The sequence below is a fragment of the Neovison vison genome, chromosome 5 (genome assembly GCF_020171115.1).
Source record: "Neovison vison isolate M4711 chromosome 5, ASM_NN_V1, whole genome shotgun sequence".
NCBI classification, from domain to species: domain Eukaryota; kingdom Metazoa; phylum Chordata; class Mammalia; order Carnivora; family Mustelidae; genus Neogale; species Neogale vison.
This window is the reverse complement of record NC_058095.1, coordinates 14,971,607-14,996,262: the sequence shown is the minus strand read 5'-3', so window position 1 is coordinate 14,996,262 and position 24,656 is coordinate 14,971,607. Positions and strand designations below refer to the sequence as shown.

The 24,656-nt window shown below is 43.2% G+C and overlaps 1 protein-coding gene across 2 annotated transcripts in view; it reads left to right on the top strand.

Moving 5' to 3' along the window:
- Positions 1 to 7,801: 7,801 nt before the first annotated feature.
- The window catches only part of MAP3K3 (mitogen-activated protein kinase kinase kinase 3), a 62,821-nt gene continuing 45,966 nt past the window's right edge, over positions 7,802 to 24,656 (top strand). Inside the window, exons 1-3 of one of the 2 annotated variants that reach the window (XM_044247653.1) lie at positions 7,802 to 8,073; positions 17,281 to 17,402; positions 19,252 to 19,344. In XM_044247653.1, the coding sequence (XP_044103588.1) occupies positions 8,070 to 8,073; positions 17,281 to 17,402; positions 19,252 to 19,344 (219 nt within the window). In that variant the 5' untranslated portion in view covers positions 7,802 to 8,069. The remainder of the gene's footprint in view (positions 8,074 to 17,280; positions 17,403 to 19,251; positions 19,345 to 24,656) is intronic. The other variant, XM_044247655.1, reaches the window with a different exon arrangement.

The window sequence follows — 24,656 nt, the reverse complement described above, 5'->3', positions numbered from 1 at the left end:
AAAATGCCAAAGCATATGCTCTTATACCTCGTTACATAACGTGATACCACCTGGCATTCTTTATTTTTTTTGCTTTGTTTTGTTTTGTTTCAGAGATTGATTTATTTGTGAGAGAGAGAGAGCAGGGAGAGGGGCAGAGGGAGAGAGAGAATCCCTAGAGGCTCCACACTCAGCCCAGAGCCCAACCAATGCAGGGCTTGATCTTACCACCCTGAGATCATGACCTGAGCTGAAATCAAGAGTCGGATGCTTAACAGACTGAGCCAGCCAGGCATCCCACATTCTTTAGTTTCTAAAGGAGATAACTCATCTAGATATCTGATGAGCACATCCTCAAAAGAGTGCAATTTAAAGTGCTGCTTTGTAATTTTTAAGATACTTTTACGTGTTATTTCTTGATTTTCACAGAAAACCTACAAAATAATCAGGCCAAGTATTTTATGCACAAATGGTCTAATAGCAAGCAGGTGAGAATAGGTCTAATACTCTTACATTGATAGGCCTTGGTTTATAAAAAGAGCTGTTTTGTAAATGTTGAATATAATTTGGAAGAATCTGATAATTTCTGATCTGAGAAATCTGGACCAGGAGAGCCTGCTCTGGAAGGGAAAGTGGCTATTCACATGAATAGTTTTCTAATCTAATAGATAGGATTTGTTTGAAAGAATTTTTGTGTAACGGCTTTCTTACAGCAAGGCTTTGAGTGGCTCTGCACTGACCCCTGGTGGTGCCTTGCAGTCTTTCCTGCGGCTAATGTGGGAAAGGCAGAAATGGAGCCTTCTTTGGACCCTGTTTGGCCTCTAAGTCTGCTAAAGAGACCCTTAACTGCATAGGTTAAATAGTTAAATAACTATTTAACTGAATAGTTAAGTAGAGAGGATATGTGTTATTCTGCCCCTAAAAATTATTATCTGAAGAATATTTTATGTCAAAGAATGTTTACAATGTAATACTAAGTGGAAAACAAAGATGTAAAGCTATATGTATAGTATGGTCCAAATTTGAAAATATAATCATACTTTATCTATGAACTTTTAAAAAAAAGACTAGAAGGAAGTGTAGCAAAATCTCAGAACTGGTTATCTGTGGGTGGTAATGTTTTCACTGAGCTTTATTTTCTATAGTCATATATTTTATGAGCGTAAATATTAAAAAAAAAAGAAAACTAGTCATATTATTGTCCAACTAGGGTGACAGCATGTGAGAGACCAGGAATCAGGCATACCTTAACCTCCAAAGAATGAGATCCGGTCTTGGCTTGTCTTTGCCTTATCGTCCGTCATCGTTTTAGCAGACAAAATCATTCAATACCTTGCAGCTGGCTTTGGCTCACTTTCAAGTGACCTTTCCATGGGGTCGAAGTATTTGTGACAGGGTCGGTCCATAGCCTTGCCGCTCACAAGAAGCATTCACATGGTACATAGCTGCCTTCCCTCTGCCAGAGGCCTCAGCTGAATCGAACAGGAACCATGAAGGCTCTGCTTCCAGTCCACAATGGAAATTCATCCATGGCCAGAGTTACTCTTTTGGTTTTATGTTTTGTTTTGTTTTACTCTCTTACAGCACAACAGTCAATAAAAACTTACAGCACAACAGTCAATGAAACTTCACACTTGAAGAAACCCCAACTTGTAGACTTTGATTTGAATCCCTGGGGACTCCTCTGGAGCCATTCTGAAGAGGAAATAAATAAGCCAGTAAGTCTGGCAAGAGGGAGTGATGATAGATACCACACTAGTCTAGACTGGAACCACTTTCTCTCCTTATGCCCTCCTTAGACACTGAAGACAATAGCAGTTTTTGCTTTTTCTCTTTTTGTCTTTCTTTTAGCAATGTGAAAGTGGTAACATCTGTGGTTTTTGAATGAATAAGTGAACCTCAAGTGGGGGATTCCTTACCCCGTTCCTTCTAAGATCTAACCACCGTTAATCCACTCTGTATTATTCTACTCCTTGGAACCAGTCCGCTGGGGAATAAATTTCAACTCTGCCAATTGCCAGGAACCTTGGACAAGAACTTAACCTCCTTGCCCCTATTTCTTCATCTATAGAAAGAGGACAATAGTACCTATCTCATAGGGCTATTTTGAGAATTAAGTTAACAAATGTTAAGCACTTAAAACAGTGCCTAGCAGTAGTAAGTGCTCAATAAATGTTGGCCTTCTCCCCCCAACTCAGTATGAATGAACATTTTAAAAAACTGAAATGTGATCACCCTCTACATTTCTGCTTTATAAGTTGTTTTTGTTTTTTTCACTTCACAGTGTATCCTGGTTGCTTCAGTGACCATTACTTTCCTTTGCTCACTTGTGGAGTGTTCCCTAGGATAAATTTATAGAAGTGGAATTTCTAAATGAAAAGCACTTTTTCCCTATTAGTGTTAATAATATATAAAATATCAATGTTTTAAAAATCTTCTCCAAGGTAGACATCATTCCTTAACAAATGCAGATAAAATAACTGGTTGAACTACTGATCTGAATATATTCTTTACCTCTGAGCTGAAAAAACTTTCAATAGGGGCACCTGGTTGGTTCAGTTGGTTACGCGTCTGCCTTCCACTCAGGTTATGATCCTGGGGTCCTGGGATTGAGGCCTACACGGGGTTCCCTGCTCAGTGGGGAGTCTGTTTCTTCCTCTGTCCCCACCCCTCACTCATGTTCACTCTCTAACCTCAAATAAAGAAATAAAACTTTTTTTTTTTAGAATTTTCATCAAATCAAGGGGTAGCTTTGTTGGCATTCTTTTCTTTTTTTTAGAGAGAATGCACATAAGCAGGGGTGGGGGAGCAGAGAGAGAGAGAAAGAGAGAGAGACAATCTTTTTTTTTTTTTAAAGATTTTATTTATTTATTTGAGAGAGAGACAGTGAGAAAGAGCATGAGCGAGGAGAAGGTCAGAGGGAGAAGCAGACTCCCCATGGAGCTGGGAGCCTGATGCGGGACTCAATCCTGGGACTCCAGGATCATGACCTGAGCCGAAGGCAGTCGTCCAACCAACTGAGCCACCCAGGCGTCCCAGAGAGAGACAATCTTAAGGCTCCACACCCAGCTTGGATCCTGACGCACGGCTCAGTCTTGACCCTGAGATCATGACCTGAGCCAAAATTAAGAGTCCAGTCCTTAACTAACTGAGCCACCCAAGCACCCCTTGTTTTCTCTTTTAATACCAAATTCATTGAGCTATCCCTGAAAAGAATTCATTCATCTTTATTATTCCCTATCTCATGTCCGAGTGTCTCTATGCTCTTGAAAGAAAAAAAGGAGAGTGTTCAGCTGGTATATCAGACTGTCTGATGCCCTGAGCATTGGGATCAGGTATGGCTCAGGTACTTATCCAGGGGCATCTACTGTGTGACACCATGGGAACAGACTTGAGAAGACATGATCCAGATGGGAGTCTTTACATGGGGAAAATGCAGAGTGAGGAGAGAAATAATATAGAAAGAGAAAAAATAACTAAAAGGGCACACTTGTTGATACTACATTCAACTACTAACATCCCCAGTTAAGGTTCACTTAATTAAAATTTTTTTTTTTTTTAATGTACCGTGAAAGATGCTAGGTATACCAATTTGAATGACAGCTTCTGTCTCTATGCTTACTTCCTTAAAGGCAGTTACAAAAGAGTGGGACCGGTGCTTTGGTGAAGAAAGTATTAGGTGCTCTGATACCCAGAATTGTGAGTATTTGTCTGGAAGGGTTTCTTGAAGGGTGTGATGTTCAGGCTTAGTTCTTTTCTGAAAGAATGAAGATGGGGGAAAGAGTGGAGGAGAAGAGTATTCAAAACAAAACAAAATAGCAGATGTGGAGTATAGAGGCGAGATGAACTACAGTGGTTCTTTGTGGCCAGAACATAGAATTTGAATGACAGAGGTGGGGAATGGAAAAGCTTGTGGCTGAAGAGCCATAGCCTGAGTCTGGCAGGGCCTTCTTATCTATATCCACATACTTGATTTATCCTAAGGGCGATAGGAAACTATAAAGTTTTTAAGCAGAGCACGACGGGATCAGGATCCATTTTAGAAAGATCACCCTGTGATGCAAGCAGACACTGTTCTGCTGGGTTTGAACTAGGATGGTGGAGCTGAGGTTGGGAGAGGAATAGACAGATTGGTGACATGGTCAAGGGTAGCTGTGGGAGGAGAGAAATGGAGAGGAAGTGTTCTCCAAGGCAGAGAATTCACAGGGCAAACCTGGGAAACTGAAGATCGCAGAGGAAATACAAAACTATGGAGGAAAATGATGAATTCAGTTCGGACCTGTAGAATCTCAGATGCCTATGGGAGGCTAGAGGATGAGGCCTTGGAAGCTCAGAGGAAGGTCTAGTATGGTAACTTCAGCATGGGAATGTTTGAGATGGCTGCTAAGGGACAGACAATGGAAAGGCCCTCAAAGCAGTTGCTAGAAGGAAAGAAAGTCACAAGGCTCTTTTCAGCTAAAAACTTATGTGGTTATACTGCAGTTCTCTCCTATGTGTGAGACACTATTCTAAGTGCTGGTGATTGGATAAGGCAGTGAGCGGGACAAAAATCCCTGCTGCCACACAGCTTATGTTCATGGTAGTTAGAGGAAGGACTAACAAACATACAATTTTAGTCACTATGAAGAAAAATAAGGCAGAATAAAGAATGATGGAGAGGAGAGGGGCTCTTTTGAAAAGGGTGCTTACAAACTGAAAAGAGTTGATGTTTGAGCAAAGACCTGAATAAAATGCAGGAGTTAGCCATGGGAATACTTTGGGGAAGAGCATTCCAGGTAGAACAAATGGCAAGTGCAAAGATCTTGAGGTTGATAGGTTCAAAATGTGGCAAGACAGCAGTGTGGCTGGAAGAGTGATCATGGGAGAGAGTTAGAGATGATGTGGGAGAGGGTGGTGGGGCCAGCTCTTACTGAGCCCGAAAGGCCGTGACAAAGACTTCTTGGGTGTTATTCTAAGTGCAGGGGGAAGCCTTTGGAGGCTTAGCTGCAGGGTGATGGCATGACCTGAATTACACTGTATAAGGATCACTCTGGCTGCTGTGCAGAGAATCATTTTTCAAGTGGCCACAGAGGAAACGGGGATGGGTTAGGAAGCTAGGGCAATCATCCAGGAGAGAGTAGCAGCTTGGACCAGGCTGATAGTGGTGAGAAGTGGTTGGATTCAGATATATTTTGAAACCAGAGGCAAGAAAACCTGCTGAAGGATTAGATACAGGGATGTTAGGCAAAGAGCAAAACCAAGGAAGACTTCTAGGCTTGTATTTTAACAAACACAATGGGAAAATAGAGGAGTTGGGTGTTTTCGGGGGAGGGGGAAAGGATAAAGAGTTCAGGGTGAAACTTGTGAAATTGGGAGATGTGTTTCACACATTCCAAGAAAAGCTGCTGAATAAACCTTCCAATACAGGCTATGGAGTGAGTACTAGAGTTCCACTTGCATAGTTATATCTTTTTTTAATATTTATCTCATAGGTCAGATATGAGCCTCAGATTGGTAGATTGAGACCTCCAGCCCTGGCCTGTTACACACATTCTCACCAGGGTGATACCCATGGAGGGGAAAAATGATTAAGGGATGAAAAAAAAAACTTAGATAATACAGTGGGTATGTGGCCTTCAAAGCTCAACCCTACTTGACCAAATCTTATTCCTTAGCCTTTAATTTCTCTCATTAGAATTTACATTTAATTAAGTAATTCAGAATGTTCTTCTGGGTGGGGGGCAAGGGGAGGTGATAATGAAAAAGCAGTTGAGGAACACTGGCCTGGTACAAGAACATGACCTTTGGGTGGCAGATAGACCTGGTATGAATCCTGGCTTTACCACTTGGACATGGTCCTTAACTTGTTTGAGCTTCCATTTCCTCATTTAAATGCCAATAGTATTACTTACCTCAGTTATTGAAAAGATTAAATAAGATGATGGGCCTGGCATATAATAAACAACTAATAATTATTGATTTTCTTTCCTTTTTACTCTTTTTAAAAGATTTTATTTATTTGTCAGACACCGAGAGAGGGAACACAAGCAGGGGGAGAGGGAAAGGGAAAAAGTGGGCTTCCGCGCAGAGTGGGGAGCCTGATGTGGGTCTTGATTCCAGGACCCTGGGATCATGACATGAGCCAAAGGCAGAGGCTTAACGACTGAGCCACCCAGGCTCGCCTTTCCCTTTCATTTTCTCCCCTTCCCAGAAAAGAGATTTTTATAGTTAAGAACTACAATAAACTGGATAGGGATCTAATCAAATGGGAGAAAGACCGACTTAAAGGCTTGTTGGAAAGAAAAAAGAAAACAGGATAAGGGGCCTGATTAAATATTCGGGGGAGGAGGGAGAGAGTGTAAAGAAAGAGGGGAGTCCAAGGTAATTCTTAAGAGATTTGACACCCAAGGCAAAGTCACCACTAAAGATTCTTAGTTGCCGGTTGAAAATGGCATCAGAGGAAGATTATTCTGGCGTCTGACTTGTACCACAGCGGAACAGCAAGAGAGGAAGGGAGCCCATATTAATTGTGATGGATTTGGCATCTGAAGACCTGGGTGTATAAAATACTGAACAATGAGGGTTGGGGAAATTAATTACGGTCATTCTCTATTTTGAAATATCATGCAGTCAGTACAATTGTTTTGGAACAGTATTTCAGTGGCACGGGAAAACACATAATAAAATGTAAGCACACTACAAAACAATATGAAGCCATTTTTGTCTAACGTCGTATATCTTGGTAGGAAAGAGATTAAGTTATCCCTGGGGTGGATTTTGTTTTTTTTCGGTTTTAATTCGAATAGCTTGTATTGCTTTCATAACCAAAGAAAAAAAAAAAAGCTTTTATCCGAAAGAACGTCTCTGACCTCGCCACTTACTGGTGTCGGCCCTGGCCAGCAGCGGAACTCCCAGACTTCTGAGGACCCACATTCCAGTACTACCCCAGCCCCTCGGAGGGTGTGGCCCCGGAGGTAGGAGACCCAGGAAAAGGCGGGCAGTGGCGAGGCCGCCCCTGCCTCCCGGCAAGCGCAGCGTCCGGACCGGAGGACTTGTCAGGGGATCGGACGGCAGAGATGGCCACACGCCGGGAAGCGCTCAGAGCCAGAACCCTCCCCGCTTTCTCTGCGCCCGGTGCGGGAACAAGAAGGGGCAGGACGCCGGCCTCAGGGGCCGCCCGGGCCTCCGAGAACAGGGAGGGCGGGAGGCTGGCGGCCCCTCCAGCCGCTTTCCCAAACTCCAGCCCCAAAGTAGCCGGGGGGGGGGGGGGGGGGGACACCGCCAGCCCGCGCGCCAGCCGAGCCATCAGTGACCCACGGGAGGTGGGAATGTGGGCGGAGCCTCTCGCGCGAGCTGTGATTGGAGCAACCAACACCTCCTGGGGAGAGAGGGCGGGCGAGACGGCCAGGGATGCGTAGAGGCGGGTGCTCAGAGCCCTCTGCGTGATTGGCTAGCAGAGAGTGAACCGGGTGCTGTTTCGATGATTGGCAGGCAGTAGACAGCCCTCGGAAAAGGCCTTGGCTTCGCCCATTGGCAACCTACGAGAGTAGGCGGGATTGGTTCATCGTGTGGTGCTGATGATTAGCTGGCGACTGAGAGTTAGGGTGTTGGGGAGAGAGCGGAGTTGGGGGGCGACTGGGGCAGCGACTTCCTCCCTGTTATTGGCTGGTGAAGTGAGTGGGGGTGGTATGAAGGTCCAGCGACTGCCTGGGATTGGCGGGCGCTGCGGTGAGTGACAGGCAAGGGGGCGAGCTGCGCGACCAGCGGTTTGTTTTTCGGAGCGTTCCTGAGGTGGAGAACGGTGGCCGGACGGAGCGACTGCGGGACTGAGAGACTGGCGGGCGGGCGGGCCGAGCGGCGCCGCCGAGGCCGGGCTGGGCCGAGCCGAGGAGCGCCGGGGATGTAGCGGGCCACCCTGCCCATGCCACAGCGCCCGGCCGCGGGCGGAGCCGGAGCCGGAGCCTGGGGAGGCGGCGGGGGGCCCGAGCGCAGCCCGCGCCCCCCGCGCGGAGCCAGGCCCGCTGCCGTCCCCGCCGCCCGGGCCCCCGGCATGCAGCTCCGGCTGCGGAGGTGACACTCGGGCCCGAGCCGCCGCCGCCGCCATCGCCACCATGGGTGAGTGTCGCCACCGCCCCGGCCTGTGCCCGCGCTGCTTCGCCTCGCCCCGCCCCGGGCTGAGGGGAGGAGGACCCTGGGCCGCCGCCTGACAGGCATGGACAGCCCGCCGGGCCCGGGCTGAGGACCGCCGGCGCCCGCCCGCCGCGGTCGCAGCTGGGCGGCCGGGGCGGGGGTTCGGTTTCCCCCGGGCCGCCGGGGCGGTCCTGGCCGGCGGAGCCCACTGGGCAGCCTTCTTCCGGGCCGCGCGGCGGGCGCATCCCGAGGAGGCGGTGGCTGGATCGAGGGCCCGTGCTTGGCTGGGCAGCCCACTCCGGCCCGAGCGAGCCGGACCGCGAGCCCGAGGGCGGGGGAGCGGGAGCTCAGTGTGGGGCCCGGGCTGGAGGCTGGTGCAGGCCCAGCTGCTGTTGTGTCTTTTCCTTGATTTGCTTTTTTTTCCTGCCTGTGTCATTTCCTTCCCTTTGCTCACACAGGCCGGCCAGCGAGAGTTCCCGGGGCTTGCTCTCAAGCCCTGTGCGCGCCCCAGCGCAGGGGGGAGGGCGTGCGGAGAGATAGGCTGGGAGGTGATTAAAACGGCAATCACTGTTATCAGCAGCGCGGTTGAGAAATGCGAGCCGCACGCAGATTGCGGGAGGTTAGGAATTGGTCGGGGACATCCTACTTTTTTGAAAAATCCCGTTGCAGTGTTTTACATCCATTATTTTTATTTAGCGGTATCGCTGAAATTATGTAACTTTTAAAGAAGCGTTCGCTGCACAAAAGAATCCGTGAAATCATTTCCTTTTCATCAATACTTGCAGTTTCAGTTGTGAAGATGTAATCTAAGAAACGCTTTTAATGTCTTCTACACGCGGCATTTGAACCGAATTATATTTCGGGGTCCTTTTTGGTAATTTAGCAAATGATTAGTGGACTAGTTTAAGAAGTAAATAACATTTTAGATGTACTTTGCTTCTCTTGTTGGATCGGTTATAGTGATACTGTTGTCCACAATCACAAGTTTTGCAGAGTATTTGGTATTGTCCTAAACAACCAAGGAGTAAACTTCAGTGAGAGGATCTTTTGCAAAGGCATTCATTGTATCTGTGAAGTGCCATGCACGTGAAGAGGGAATGTTAATATTTGCTTTGCCCTATAGCAAGGTCTAGTCATTTTCGTAGAAGGTTAAGTGTATGCTGTGTATGATGTGTCACATTGAGCAGATACTGTTTTGCTGCCTGTCTCTACACTGTGCCTTTGAATGAATTGCCTTGTTCTATTCCACACTTCCCCTGTACAGTAAAGGATGGGTTTGTTCATTTGCTGGGTTTACTGTTTCCTTCCCATGCTTTGCTTCAAAAGCGCTTGCTCTTCTGGAATAAAGTCTTGTGTGACAGCAAGCAGAAAAAGGAACCCATTAAGGCTTGATATTTAAATACATAATTCAACAAGTACTTACCAAACATTTACTATAAATGGGGTACATGATTCTTCTTGTCCTCCCCAAGCTTCAAACATTTAGCTCGTGTTTTGGAATTTGATGATTGAACTCAATCCTTGAGTTGGTTTGTAAACCAGTGTTTGTGATACTTTCCTCTTTGTCTCGTGAGGGAGGTCTTAAGTCCCGAAAGGGACTGTGTAATACTTGAGGATGGGCAGACTCCCACTCCCCACTTTCTTGACTGCTAAATTAGTAAAAGTCCCCAGATTTATTGATTACATTTGCATGTCCAACATGAAAATAGATGTCAGCCTGTTTTCACATTTCCGGACATTTTTAAGAACTATTTTAAGTGTATGAGTTTATGGAGAGACAGTGATGGGGAGGAAAGGAACTATATAGGTAGTGGCCAGAACCGCAAAGAAAAAAGGACCAGGAACTCTGCTTTTCATTTGTCCCCATGTCTGTTTTACATAAAGCAACTGAGGCAGTGAGAGGGGAACTAACTTGCCTGGGCTGCCATATATTAGGCAAGCTGGTTTAAGAGCCACTGCCTAGCTTTCTCCAGCAGGTTCCTCTCATACAACTCTCTCTCTCTCTCTTTTTTTTTTTTTGTAGATGACCTTGATATGCAATTAGAGCTAATACTGAGTTCCTCCAGAGCCTGGATCTTTAATTTACTATATAAAAGGTTCAGCAAGGATATGTATACACACACACACACACACGGAGAGTGTCTCTTTTTTCATCAGATGAAAATTTAGATTCCCAGATTAGTTTGCTTTAGTTGCTGTGGTTCTAAATGTATTATGATACAGCAAGAGGTTGATAAGAGAGGCATACAGACTTATTAATATTTTCATGATACTTGTTAAACTTCAGCTTAGTGAGGAAAAGACCAAAACTAATTGGAGTCTCTGCCCTGCAGGTTCTTTGGTTAACAGTTATATTTTCCTGAGCTGTTCAAAGCCCCAGACTCAAGCTTGTTTGACAACTTGGGTTGGTAATAAAAACAGGTTAGATTTTATATTGGCTGTTAGCCTCAGTAAATGCCCAGTGGGAACTACATTTATCCCTGTAGTACATTTAACCTTGTAAATAATAGGAAATATGGAGATAGGCTTCTTTTTTTTTTTCTTTTTGCTTTGATACTATGTTGTTATTTTAAAAAATTGGAATTGACTGCTCATTTTTCTTGGTCACACTAGAATTCTCTCCCAGTTTTAGTGATTATAGTGGCAAATGCTGTTAATAACACTTGAGACTAATTCACTTGTGTGTATTTGGACTTTTTATAAATGCAATCTGAAACAGTGGGAGATGTTACAAAAAACATGTAACAACTTGGAAATGTTGCGGGAAACTATAGTGAACTGAGTACAGGATTAAGGATGGGTTGGTTCTGCTTTGATAGCTTGGTTGGAAGTCAGAATCATTGTGATTTACAGACATCTTGGGTCTCTAAGGTTCCAGGGCTGTTATTAGTCTCAGTAAGACCATTGTCAGTTCAGCTTGTCTAGAGTCTGACAACCTGACAATCTGGACTCTGACCAACAACTGTTTTAATTGAAATTTGATGAGTCAACATGGCTGTGTGTCGACTAGATTTCTGATATTTTTTAAATGACAGTTGGATTTCATTTTTTAAAAAGAATTTATTTATTTGAGAGAAAGCAGGAGTGGGGTGAGGGAAGGGGTAGAGGGAAAGGGAGAGATAGACTCCCCATTGAGCAGGGAGTCCCACAGGGCTTAGTCCTAGGACCCTGGGATCATGACCTGAGTCAAAGGCAGACGTTTAACCTACTGAGCCACCCAGGTGCCCCTAACAGTTGGATTTTAAAACTAAATTTTAGGCATTTATAAAAAGTAAGTATCCAGTGGGGGAATACACAAAGGATAAGAAGCAGTTTTCTTGGTTCTGTCTATATAAGCTATTCCTTTAATCTTTATTCATTTATTTATTGGCTCTTATGTGAAGGGAGCAGTACTAAACCCTGTATCTGTATTTATCCTGCTTTAACAAGTTACCTTAAGAAGGTAAGTTGAACCTGAAACATGTAAACAAGTGAGTACAAGGGGTATTGTAGGTACTTTGTCCAAACCGTGTAAAGATGCCTGGGAGCGAGAGATCAATTCTATAGTTTTGGGATTGACCTACATAATTTTATAGTTTCCAGACCTTTAGGTTAATTTCATTAAACATTAAAATAAAATATAGTGGTGATATGTTGATTCTTATGAGGAAGCAACAGCTTACTTTGTAATATGTATTTTTAAATTTGGGGGGTGCCTAGGTGGCTCAGTCAGTTAAGTGTCTGCCTTTGGCTCAGGTCATGATCTTGGGGTCCTGGGATCGAAACCCATGTCAGGCGTCCTGCTCAGTGCGAACATTGCTTCTCCCTCTCCCTCTGCCTTTCCCTAGCTTGTCCTCAGTGACTCTCTCACTCTTGCTCCCTTAGTCTCTCTCAAATAAATAAAGAAAAACTTTAAAAATAAAAAAAAAAATTTAGTGGTTAGTTTCTTTGGAAGGGCTGTTATATCCCAGAAACAGAAAAATAAACACCAGAATTTGACTTTGAGATCTAGCAAAGGTTCAACCATGTCTGTGAAGGAAAAAATTTCTTGTGAATTGAGGCTCAGGCCTTTTTGTTTGTGCTTACTATAAAATAATGTTTGCCCAGGTTCTGACAAGGTGAAGGCAGTGGGAATATGTGAAATGTTATGAAGATCAAGATAGTAAAATCTGGGGGTGCGTGGGTGGCTCAGTTGGTTTAAGTGTCTGCCCTTAGCTTAGGTCATGATTCCAGGGTCCTGGGATCAAGCCCATGCGGGGTTCCCTGCTCAGTGGAGAGTACGCTTCTCCTTCTCCCTCTCCGCTCCTTCTTCCGCTCCCCCTGCTGTGCTCACTCATCCTCTCTCTCTGTCTGTCAAATAAATAAAATCTTTAAAGAAAGGGGGAGAAAAAAAGGGGGGCGCCTGGGTGGCTCAGTGGGTTAAGCCTCTGCCTTCGGCTCAGGTCATGGTCTCAGAGTCCTGGGATCGAGCCCCCCATCTGGCTCTCTGCTCTGCAGGGAACCTACTTCCTCCTCTCTCAGCCTGCCTGTCTGCCAGCTTGTGACCTCTGTCTGTCAAATAAATAAATAAAATATTTAAAGAAAAAAAAGAAATGGGGGAGAAGGTAATAAAATCTGACTCAGGGACACTGAAAACAGCATCTCCTGGGTGAGCAGCGTGATCGGACAGTCTGGCACTGCTGAGTAGAGCGCTGGCCACGTGAAGAAATAATGTTAGTTAAGTGAAAACAATAATTAAAACATTATTTTTGAGATTTATATATATGGAAAGGGGAGAGTGTCTGACATAGTACACAGATATCATAAGGACGACAATGTGCTACTAGAAATTTTTCTGTGTTTTTAGCTCAGGGAATTCGTAAATGGGAGTGCCTTAAGACCCTACTTTTAGATGGAAGTAACAGTTCACTCTGCAAGATTGACTTCATGCTGGAGGTAAGGAGAAAGGAACGTGTTGCCTGGCAGCTCCCAGACCATAGGTCAGTGTATCCAGAGAAGAAAAAGTCTGTGCTGCTGGATTTTTATGGATAGCAGTCTGCTTAAAACTGCTTGAGAGTTTCCACTTTTTAAGGCTGAACTCTAATCCTTTTTTCATAGATACCTTCTTTTCTCTTTTCTATGAATACTCCTCTCTGTAGTCATAGCCTCTTAACCTCTAGAACGAACTTCTTCCTCTCTGCCTCTTCCTGGTAGCGTTTAAGTGTGTCAAACCACCTCCATCCTCAGGAAATCTTTTCAAGGTTATAGCACACTAACTATTACCCCAGCCTCAAGTTGCTCATGTGTAAAGTTCAGAAATGAATTGTTGATTTCTACTACTTCCAGTTTCCTTTTAATCTCCAGCTTCTTGATTCCCTTTAAAATTTTGTTTCTGGGGCGCCTGGGTGGCTCAGTGGGTTAAGCCACTGCCTTCGGCTCAGGTCATGGTCTCGGGGTCCTGGGATTGAGTCCCGCATCGGGGGGTCTCTGCTCAGCAGGGAGCCTGCTTCCCTCTCTCTCTCTCTGCCTGCCTCTCTGTCTACTTGTAATCTCTCTCTGTCAAATAAATAAATAAAATCTTTAAAAAAAAAAATTTTGTTTCTGCCTCTGCCGCTCTATTGGACCTGCCTGGCCTGTGCCTGCCACTCTCCTTCTTTGGTCCTGACTGCTCTGGTGTCACTCTCATTGTTTTTTTGTTTTTTTGTTTGTTTGTTTGTTTTTTTCCCAGTCCTCTTAAAGGTTTCTTTGCCAGCATACTTTCTTCCTACTCTATTCGATAAGGATTAGTACTCACTGAGGATCAGTCCCTGACCCGCTTTTCTTCCCCTCAGTCCCCTCACTTGCTTTTAGGTTCTTTCTCGTCTTCAGTTCATTTTTTAAGCTCTCCTGTGTAGCTGGAACAGCTTGCTTTATTGAAAAAAACCTTATTCTGTTAATAATTATGTAAAATCATCTATAAAACCTCTTGCTACTCACTGTAAAAATTTTTTTTACATGTGCATGTTTATGTAGTCTGGTCTGTATATTGTCTAAGTCCATCGCTTTATTTGTGTAAGCTTGTATTTGGGTCTCATTCATTCTTTTACCCCTAGAGTTTGAACAACTTGAAACTATCTAATGTATAAGAACTTGGAACTATCTAATGTATAATAAATATAGGTACTCAGTAAATGGCTGTTGTTAATGACTAATAAATATCCAGGAAAAATTAAGCATTAGGGTTAAATAGTGTCCAGTCTTTTTCCACTGACCTTTTCCCCATTGACGATAAATAGCCAGCATTTTTTTAGCATTACTAAGTGTTAGTTAGGTACCATGAGGAATAATTTGTAAGTTCTTTTTCCTTTAGCTCTTACAGCAGCTCTGTGAGATGATACTTTTATTATCTCCATTTTACAGATGAGGAAACTGAGGCTTAAAGGGAATCAGTGATCTGTTGAAAGCCTCCTTAAACCCAGGTCTTTCTGACTTAAAAGTGCATGTAAATGATTGCTGTACTCTAAGAAAGCTGCTATTTGTTTTTAAAAGTTTTGTTTGTTTGGTTTTGTTTTTGAGGAATATCATACTAGAGTGCTGATAATTCAGTTAAAAATCTCAATCCAGGAAGAAATGCCTAAAAGAGCCACTTGATTTACTTCCTGTCTTTATCCACATCCTCAGTTTGAAGTATCCATTTAAGAAGCTGGCTGCCTTTAGCAGTGTTTTCGGCTTTGACAAAAATCAGATTCTATATTCCTGTGTCCATTTTGTCAGTTATCCTGGGTTTTAAGAGATAGTGCCGAACCAGTCCTCTAGTGTGTTCTCAGCCCTGGAACTACCAAACAAGTTTATCCATGAAGTAATGCCAGGAATTGGTTAGCTTCCTGGAAACCAAATTAGTCAACCTGATAAACCAGCTCTTATAATAGAATCATCTTATACGGAATTAGAAATGATTCTGTAGTTCCACTTGTTGTGGATTTGACTTGAAAAGCATGTGTGTTGTGCATCTCTGAAATTACCAATTCTCAGGGTGCTTCCCTTGATGCTGAAAACTCCATGTATTTTTCTGTTTGGAAAATCACTGGATGTGCCTCAGAAAACACCTACCTAGTCATAATTCTCTTTATAGTGATGATCCCAATTTACTGCTACAGTTGGCCCCAAAATTGTATACACATATATTAAATAGTATATAAACTAGCTTAATATGTAAGCCTATACATATTATATGTATAAGCCAGTCTTCAAGCTTAGATGTTATGCTCTAATTTTTAAATCTTGGTTGGGAGGTTAAAAAACAAAGCAAAATATCATACAAGTTTCCTTTCTTTAAGGAGCTTATAGGGAGGGCACCTGGGTGGCTCAGTGGGTTGGGCCTCTGCCTTCAGCTCAGGTTGTGATCCCGGGGTCCTGGGATCGAGTCCCACATCAGGCTCTCTACTCAGCGGGGAGCCTGCTTCCCTCTCTATCTCTCTGCCTGCCTCTCTGTCTACTCGTGATCTCTGTCTGTCAAATAAACAAATAAAATCTTTTAAAAAAAAAAAGGAGCTTATAGGGAAACGGCTAGAAAATATAAAACAATTGATAGGACGTTTGTGTGTTTGTTTCTTTGTTTGTTTTCCACTGTGACTGTTCGTTTTATCTTGGGATGTATGTGTTTAAATTTTGACATGTTTTTCTGTAGATACCTACTTCCTTTACATTCACTATCCCATTTATACATCAACTTTCATATACACTTTGGTACATATTTTGAAATGGAATTGGATGGAAAGCTACTCTAGTGGTGTTTTCTCTGCACATTTTAAGTCTAATTTACTTTTATGAGCAGGCAAAAACCTTCACATGGGTGCCCTTCTCCTTCCTTTCCTGAACCTCCTCAGAGGGCGTGTTGGCACTTGAGCACATTTGATCTAGAAAGAGGGACGAGGCAAATAGCACAGTTTTACTTCCTACACTAAATGCTGTTCTTTTCACAGGGTGTTAGAACATTTCCAAGGCACAACGACAAAAGACAAAAAATAGGTACTCTCTGGGTGGAGTCTCTTGTACTTACTTCTAAGGTGTGCTCCAGGTCCCCAAGTGACTCACTTGTCACCAAAACGTGTAACAACTCATCTTTCATATTCTTTTCCAGATCAACAGATTTATTTTCAACTCCCAAATGCTCTCCTCAAGGACCTGGGAGAATTTTGCAAAACATGGAATTGGGCTGGTTTGGGTTCTGGGTTTTTTGTCCAATCGTCTTCGGTGCGTGAGAATTCTAGTAGTCTATGCTAGTTCAAGAAAAGGGGATTAAAAGTAATACCAGTAAGGCAGAGACAATGCATTGCTTGGTCAGTTAGGGAAGAAAAACAATAGAGCTGCCTTTTGGCTTCCCTATGGGAAGCAGAAGGCCTATAAACTCGTAAGGAGTTGGGAGGGGGCATTCAAAGAGTAGGCTTGTAAAACAACTTCTGTTCAAAGCAGAGGTCCTTGTTTGGTACCTTTTAGAATGTGCTCTTCTGCATGGGATGCTCTAAGAATAAGTCTGTGTGTGACTCTGACCTATAATCAGCTCTCTGAGAATTCATCTTTTCACTCGCGACCTTACTACGCTGTGCTATGTTGTTGTTCACTCCAACATTTTATCTGTTTTTCCTGGTTGAGTTTCTCTGGCACTGGAAGAATTGCCCTGTTTGAGCACCTCCCTTGCCACCAGTGAACTGGTAAATATTGCTGCCAGAAATCTTATTGGAGATTTGTTAAGAATCCATTAAAATTTAAGTGGCCATAGTCTGACCTCATTTATCTATTCTTCAGATGTCAGATGCATGCGTTTATAGTTACAGGGTCTGTCATTTTACCTGGGCAGAACTCCCTAACTATTAGTCATATAATTTTTTTCTTTTTAAAGATTTTATTTATTTATTAGTTATCTGATAGAGATGACAAGTAGACAGAGAAGCAGGCAGAGAGAGAGGAGGAAGCAGGCTCCCTGCTGAACAGAGAGCCCAATGCGGGGCTCAATCCCAGGACCCTGGGATCATGACCTGAGCCAAAGGCAGAGGCTTTAACCCACTGAGCCACCCAGGTGCCCAGTGATATAATTTTTGATAGTAATTTGCTGGCCTGTATTTTTAAGTTTTTATTTAAATTCCAGTTAGTTAATATACAGCGTAATATTAGTTTCACGTGTACAATTTAGTGATTCAACACTTAACTATGGTCCCTATTAAAGTATCTTAACCCATGTGCTCTCTTTCGTTGCAGATGAACAGGAGGCATTGAACTCAATCATGAAGGATCTGGTGGCCCTCCAGATGAGCCGACGTCCCCGGGTGCCTGGATATGAGACCATGAAGAACAAAGACACAGGTCACCCAAATAGGCAGGTGTGTGTGTGTGGCCATGGCAAGACCAGCTAAATTGCTGGGGAGGGGTTTTCAAATGGGAAATATTTGAGAAGCCAAGGATACTCTACTACTAGGCTTGAGTGATATTGGCCTCTTTCTTTCACAGTCTGTTAAATAGTAAGTGATATAACCTAGTCAGGTGTGGGTCATGATCTGGAGTCCCAAAGCCTTGTGTATCTGACCTTGTGCCTACTGTTCATCTGTAGAGAATAAGAGTAATTCCTTCATTTATAGAGACAGGATTCATATAACTGTTCCTTTACTGATGATTTGGTAAATGTTTAATCCAGATTCATAATCTCTAACTCAGAAGGTTTTTAACTACCTTACAGTATATGCTTAGGAAAAATTAATTAATTTTGCTATTAGCTTATCTAAAATATAATTAAGAAGGAAAATTTATTTAATAAAATGTCATACAATATATTCTAAAGGAAACAATAATATCTATTGTTTTTCAGTTGTTTCCCCTCCTAGTAACTCAGGTAGTTGAGGGTGCCTGTTTTATTGACAGTTGTGTGCTTCTTTAGGAAAACAGTTCCTATTTTTATTAACACTTAAACTCATGCACTGTTGAGAACCACCTTCTGGCCTCCAATGTCATTTACAAACTCCCTGATTCCTGGGTTCTTTGGCCTGCAGAGAAGAGTGAATGACGGAGAGCTTTCCTCCCTAATGGGTATCTAGTGCTGTATCATATGGCTATATTTAGTGTGTTTGATGAAAATTTGTCCTTGCCATTTTCCCTTGCGTGTCTCTTCATTATCAGCTAACCTCTTTCCTGATTTTCACCTTATTTACCAATTGTTCTGAAGAATCCTTGGTTCCTAGAGAAAAAGTAAGGCCCTAAAACTTACTGTCTAAAGTCTGCTAGATATAGCCTCTCAGAGTATTTCCTGCCTTTAGGAAAACTAGGGACCCTGAGTCCTTTTGTTTCATGATATAACAGAAGGATTAGTTTAGAAAGCTGCTTTCATTTTTATGGCTACCTTACAGAACTGGGGGAACAACAGAAAAGGGCCCATTCTTATGCTATTTTCATACATTATTCTGTCTTATTGTGTGGGTTCTGCCTTGTGGTAACTCTCTTCTATTCAAAGCTGCTTTTGGAAGGAGCATTTTACCAGAAGTGAGTCCCCTCCCCCAGGCTTGAGCCTAATGACCTCACTTTCCTTCCTGTCTTCCTATGGTGGAGTGTGCTGCTCCAGTCAGCTGATCTTTCTCCAAATGGGGCTATTAGCGTGGATATCAGTTAGGTGAAAAGGGGAAGCTTTCTTGAGTTGGAAGACCCAAAGGAACCAGGCTGGGAAGAGGAGGGTAGCATGGTGGTCCCTGATCCTTTCCTTGAAGGGAGATTACCTTTTAGAGATCCTTCTGATTAAAACCTAAAACTGTTGTAAGAAAAGTCCTGATCGGGCACCTGAGTGGCTCAGTGGGTTAAGCCGCTGCCTTCGGCTCAGGTCATGATCTCAGGGTCCTGAGATCGAGTCCCGCATTGGGCTCTCTGCTCAGCAGGGAGCCTGCTTCCCTTCCTTTCTCTCTGCCTGCCTCTCTGCCTACTTGTGATCTCTCTCTGTCAAATAAATAAATAAAATCTTTAAAAAAAAAAAAAAAAGTCCTGATCTTGTCCTGTGTCTGCCGCTATGTTACTAAAGTCAAGTCCGTGGTTATGAAGGGAGAAGGCTGTAAAAAAGGATTGCCTATTGGTTAAGAAGTAATCTTAAGAGGTAGTGGGTCTGAGTACCTACAATTTACTTGAATATCATCAATTTTTTTTCTGTTGCATGGAGGATACAGATTATTAACCTCAGTCTGTTTGTTTTTAAAGAAAAAACACAACAGCGGCAGCTCAGCCCTTCTGAAGAGCCCCACACTAACAACAAGCTCATGTGCAGGGGCCGGTGAGGAAAAGAAATTTTTGGTAAGGAACCAAATTACTCATAAAGCTAAAATGTGCTTTCAGATCTGATCCAAGTACAGGAAAAGTGTGGAGTTCATTTCCTAGGCAAGTCATTTTCGTGGATTTGTAGGGAGCACTGGTTACTCATTACCTATGTTCTGTGCTTTTAGTCACCATGTCACAGAACAGTATTGTTCATAAGCAGCATCTGTCAGTGCTGTTCAGTATACTCTGTGTGATGATAGAAGGTTCTGTATCTGTGCTGTCCAGTGTAGTAGCCACTAGCCACATGTAGCTATTGAGCCACTGAGGCAGTGAATTTTAGATTTTATTTAATTTTAATTAAAATAGGCATATGTGGCTAGTGGCTACTGGCTTGGACAGCACAACTTTATAATATTATATAAGGGACTCTCGGCTTGCTGGGCAAGAAAATAAGAGCATGCTTGAGGTGTTTAACGATTCATTGGGATGTTCATTCCTCCACACCTATCACGTGTTTCTGCACATTGTGATAACTTCATCATTGGGAAGCCTAGCTAAGATTCTATTCCAGGAGGCAGGGGGGTGTGGGGGAAACATGGAGCTGTGGAACGAGTATGGCTGTTTAGAAATGGAAGCTCAAAGTTTTTGCTAATATTGGATAAAAGACAATGACAATGTCAAGATTACTTTTTCCCTTAATAAAGTCAAGGTTGTAGAATGGTGTCTCCTGGGAACTGTAGCAGATGTTCAGCTTCTGACCAGGAGGGGTATTCTTCAGCAAAATCCAAAAGTGGAGACTTGGGGAAAAAGTCTCAGTGAATACATTTCTAAGAAGGAGGGGGTGAAATGGGGGTAGGGGGAACCTTGGAGGGAGATGTGTTTACAGCTTAGTGTAATGAAAGGAACCTGGCCTAAGAGTCTGGTGATGTTAATAATCTGTTAACCTAGGACTTGACATTTTATAGACTGAATCCATATTTATTAATATTATTGTTTTTGTTTCTTTGGGCTTAGGGTAGGATTAAACCATTTTCTCCATTACCAGTTCTTCTGCCAGGAGGTCTATACTTGGGAGAGAGGAATGAAAGACTAAAACCTAATTTAAATGGTTAAGAGATGCCAAATTAGCTAGGAGATGTTAAATAGGACTAAAGATTCAAATTGCAGAGTTCCAGCTGAAAGTAACTAAGTATTTTGGCCAGCAGGAAAAGTTGCCTATTCAGGCAGGTGATGGCGCCAGCACCGGCAAAGAGTGTTTACTTCAGCGTGAGAAGGGCAGTGTTGGCTGCAGGGCAGAGCTGACATTGGCATTGCCTCGTGGAGCTCAAGCTGGACACAGGAAAGGAAAGCCAGAAGAGCTGTGGGTTCATTGACAGAAATATTGGGGGTTGGGAGCTGAGGCCTGGAAGAACTGGAAAATAGATATTAGGTTAGGACCTAATATCTCTGCTTGGTAGGACTTCAGACATCCTCTTCCTTAAGTGAATAAAATAGGTAACTAATTGAAGAAGAGAATGCATTTCGCAACAACTAAGCATTCTGAGTAGCTATGGAAGTACATGGGCAGTGAGGTGCTTAGCTATGAACTGTTTGCTAGGAGGCAGGATCTGTGCTTTCTTCTTTCTCCTGTACATTAGATCCCTGGAAGCCTACATCCTGAGTAGAGCTGGCTGAACATTCTTAAATGTGTGGCCCATCCCAGGTGGCCTGGGCCATGTGGACAGTTTGCAGACCTTGGTGAGCAGCATCCCTTTCCTGGTCTTAACTCAATGCTGTATCAGCAGGTGCAGTGTCTCTGTGAAGCTGACGGCTTAGTGGAGTGAAAAGAGCACTGGCTTGGAAGTCATTCTTACTGATCCATTAACTTAGGATTTTATAGTGTACATAGTGCTTTCAACAACAACAGTTAACGATAATAACAACGACCATAGTACATGTATAATACTTCAGAGTTTGCAAAGTGCTTACACAAAGGTGTTGAGTAGAGCTAGGACGCAAACTCAGGAGTCATATCTTCTGACTCCTGGTCACAGTAATTTTACTATGTCTAAGTCTAATAATCTTTCTAAACCTCAGTTTTTCCATCGAATATATAGACATAGTAATACCCACTGTGTCTACCTCTTAAAAGTTGTTGTAAGATTGTAGAATGTAAAGCATCTTTTACATTATGAAACAAATGTACGGATGTAAAGTGGTAGTGATTACATCACTTCTGTTCTGGCATTGCAGTATGAGCTCTGACGGAAGTTTCTAATCAGAACTCTGCATACTGTCATGGAACTCTGAAAGGGTTAAGGTTTTTTGCCCTTACTGGATTGTTACCAGATAGTCCTTTGCAAACCTCTGAGGCTATCCTAACTTACAAAAATCCCAGTAGGGGAAGAAATACTCTATTTATTAAAGATTTTATTTATTTATTTGAGAGAGAGAGGGAAAGCGTGAGCGGGTAGGAGGGCAAAGGGGAGAGGGAGAACCAGACTGCCTGCTGAGCAGGGACCTCACCCCAGAACTCAATCCCTGGACCCTGGGGTCATGGCCTGAGCTGAAGACAGATGCTTAACCAACTGAGCCACCCCACTGCCCGAAATAGAATCTTCAATTCCAGTTTTTCTCAAATCTTACCAAACTGGTAAGGCTTGAACAGAACTCAGGGTCTGCTGGGTCTGACTTTGCAGATATTCACTAGTAGGAGCTTCAGAATGGAAAAATTGCTTTCCTCACTGCAGGCACGAGCAGGGCAGAGCTCTTGGCTCTCATTTCTAAAGGAGGAGAATTCTAGGGGCTGTTCTTCCAGCAAAGTCAGTGATTGAGCAGACGGTCTTTGCTTTTACTGTGATAGACCTGGCTCTTCAGGACTTCCTTTCTCTTTCAAAGGTTGTTGATAAGATAGTCTGGCTAGTTTGGAAATAAAACATAAAGCAATATATAGGTCTGACATTTTATAAGAAGATTGCTTTACATATATTTTATATACATATATGTATGTTTATATTTATTTATGTGTTTATATAGTATTTTTTGTATTATTTATATGTGTTTATAAAAGATAAATTTATTTATTTATATGTGGTGATTTATTAGGCAGCCACAGATAAGTAATAAGCCATTTAATCACTGATTCATTCAGACACTCACTGAACTGCTCTTGCATGCCAGATAAAATGCAAGGACTGAGGATATAGAAGGAACTAGGGCAGAGAAGGGTGCCTTATAATCGTCTCTTCCATTGATCTCTTAGGGCTTTCCAGAGTCACAAAAAATTATTTTTGTTGTCCTTTTTTTTTTTCTTCTCATTTATTTACTATCTTTGGCAAAATAAGGACTCCACTACCAAAGATGGGGGAGCCATCAATGATACCTAGCAAATACAGGGAAGAGAGGTCTACAGCATCAGAGAGGCCACTCAGAACAATGGCTGACTGAGGCCTTTGTCAACTCAAATTGTTTCACAAGCCTTGTGTAATAAATTCTGATTTTTACGGGGATTCCTGGGAGCTCTCTTGTGTTGCATGTTCAGTTTTTGAGTTTAGATTAGAGAAGGTTATTTCTACTTAAGTTTGGTATCATTAGGATGCCTGCATGGCTCAGTCGGTTGGGCGCCTGCCTTCAGCTCAGGCCATGATCCCAGGGTTCTGGGATCGAGTCCCACGTCGGGCTCCTCGCTTGGCAGGGAGCCTGTCTCTCCCCCTGCCTGCCACTCCCCATGCTTGTACTCTCTCGCTCTCTCTGACAAATAAATAAATAAAATCTTTAAAAAAAAAAAAAAAGTTTGGTATCATTGTTGGTTACTCCTGTCATGCCTGCTAAGTTGCCAAATCTGTAGTTCAACCTGCACTATCCTCCTGGCCATGGCCCTCACTGTTACTGGATTGGCTATGGTGGGCAGGGAACTTGAACTTGCCTAGATCTGAATTTTTGTACTGGAATTCTTTTTCTTAGCAAGATGGCCCCTCTCCTTCAGTTCAATATGTGCCTATAGTCCAGCCTTAGACATACAATGAAATATGTTCCCTGTACTCTGAGAATCATACAGTCTTCTTGGGAACTGAGAAATACATGAAAAAAAAAAGAAACTGAGGTGGGGTTCCTGGATGCTGCAGTCGGTTAAGATTGGCTGTGGTCTCAGGGTCGTGAGATCGAGCCCTGCATCGGGCTCTGTGCTCAGTGGGGTGTCTGCTTGGGATTCTCTTTCTCCCTCTGCTTCCCCACCCTGTGCTCTTTCTCTCTCTCAAATAAATAAATAAATAAATATTAAAAAAAAGGAAACTGTGATGGGATGCAACTGTGCCTGAATATATGGTACAACCAGTGAGTGCTGAAGAAGACCAGAAAAGTGAAAGGTGAACTTGAGCCAAAGGAGTTACAGACTCATTTCTGGAGGAGGTAGCACTTAAACTGTGAAGATGTGTGAACGTTTAGTTAGGTGGCGGGGAGGAAGGGTGGCACTCCAAATTGGGAAGCTGGTTAAAGGCCTAGGGGAAAGAATGAACATGGCTTATTTCAGGATGATTGGGCTGCAGAGAGCATTCCTGCTGAGAACAGCGTGAGATGTCTAGGTAAACTGAGTGAGAGTAAATTCAAAGGGCTTTGAATGACAGCTGAGAATTTAGACTTTATTCCATAGGTCAGGGGTGTCACTGATTGCTTTTTGAACAAGGAAGGGACATGGCAAAAGCCATGGTTAAAATGTTCAGCACTCTGTTCCTCTGTTCAGCACTACAGAGGAATGTAGAATGTGTTGGAAAAGGGAGCTGAGAAGTAGAGAGGCTCCCTTAGGAATCCAGGGGTGAGGGGAAAGGGGCTCAGTGAGAGAAAGGACAGAGAGAATGAGAAGTGGGGTGCTATAACAGAGGCCTTTGAAGGGAGAATTGGAAGGGAGAGGACGGAAAGGATCAAGCAGAACTCAGAGGTCTGAGTCTGCAGCCAAGGGAGCTGTAGTACCATTGTGAGAAGTGGCAGTGCTGAGAAGGGGACCAGTTTAGGAGGGCAGTTGGTGCAGACATACATGGAGCCAGGTTGAGTTTGAGGTCATAGTGAGAAAAAACTCAGATTGTGTGTGTGTGTGTGTGTGTGATTTTTTTTGCAGGTCCACCATCACTTACCTGTAGTTCTGAAATCCAAAGAGTACTGAAAAGAAACTGAAAAGGCTTTTTTTCTTTTTTCAATTTATGGCAAATTCGTTTGGCAGCAAAACCTGGCTTGAGTGGATGCAGGGCTATTTATAGTCTTTATTCTACTTATTGTGAGCATTCATACTTTTCACTACAAAAACCAGCTTGTACTATGTTACTAGAAAAACCCTAGATATTAGGTGACTTAACACAATATCCCCAGTGTGGGCAAGG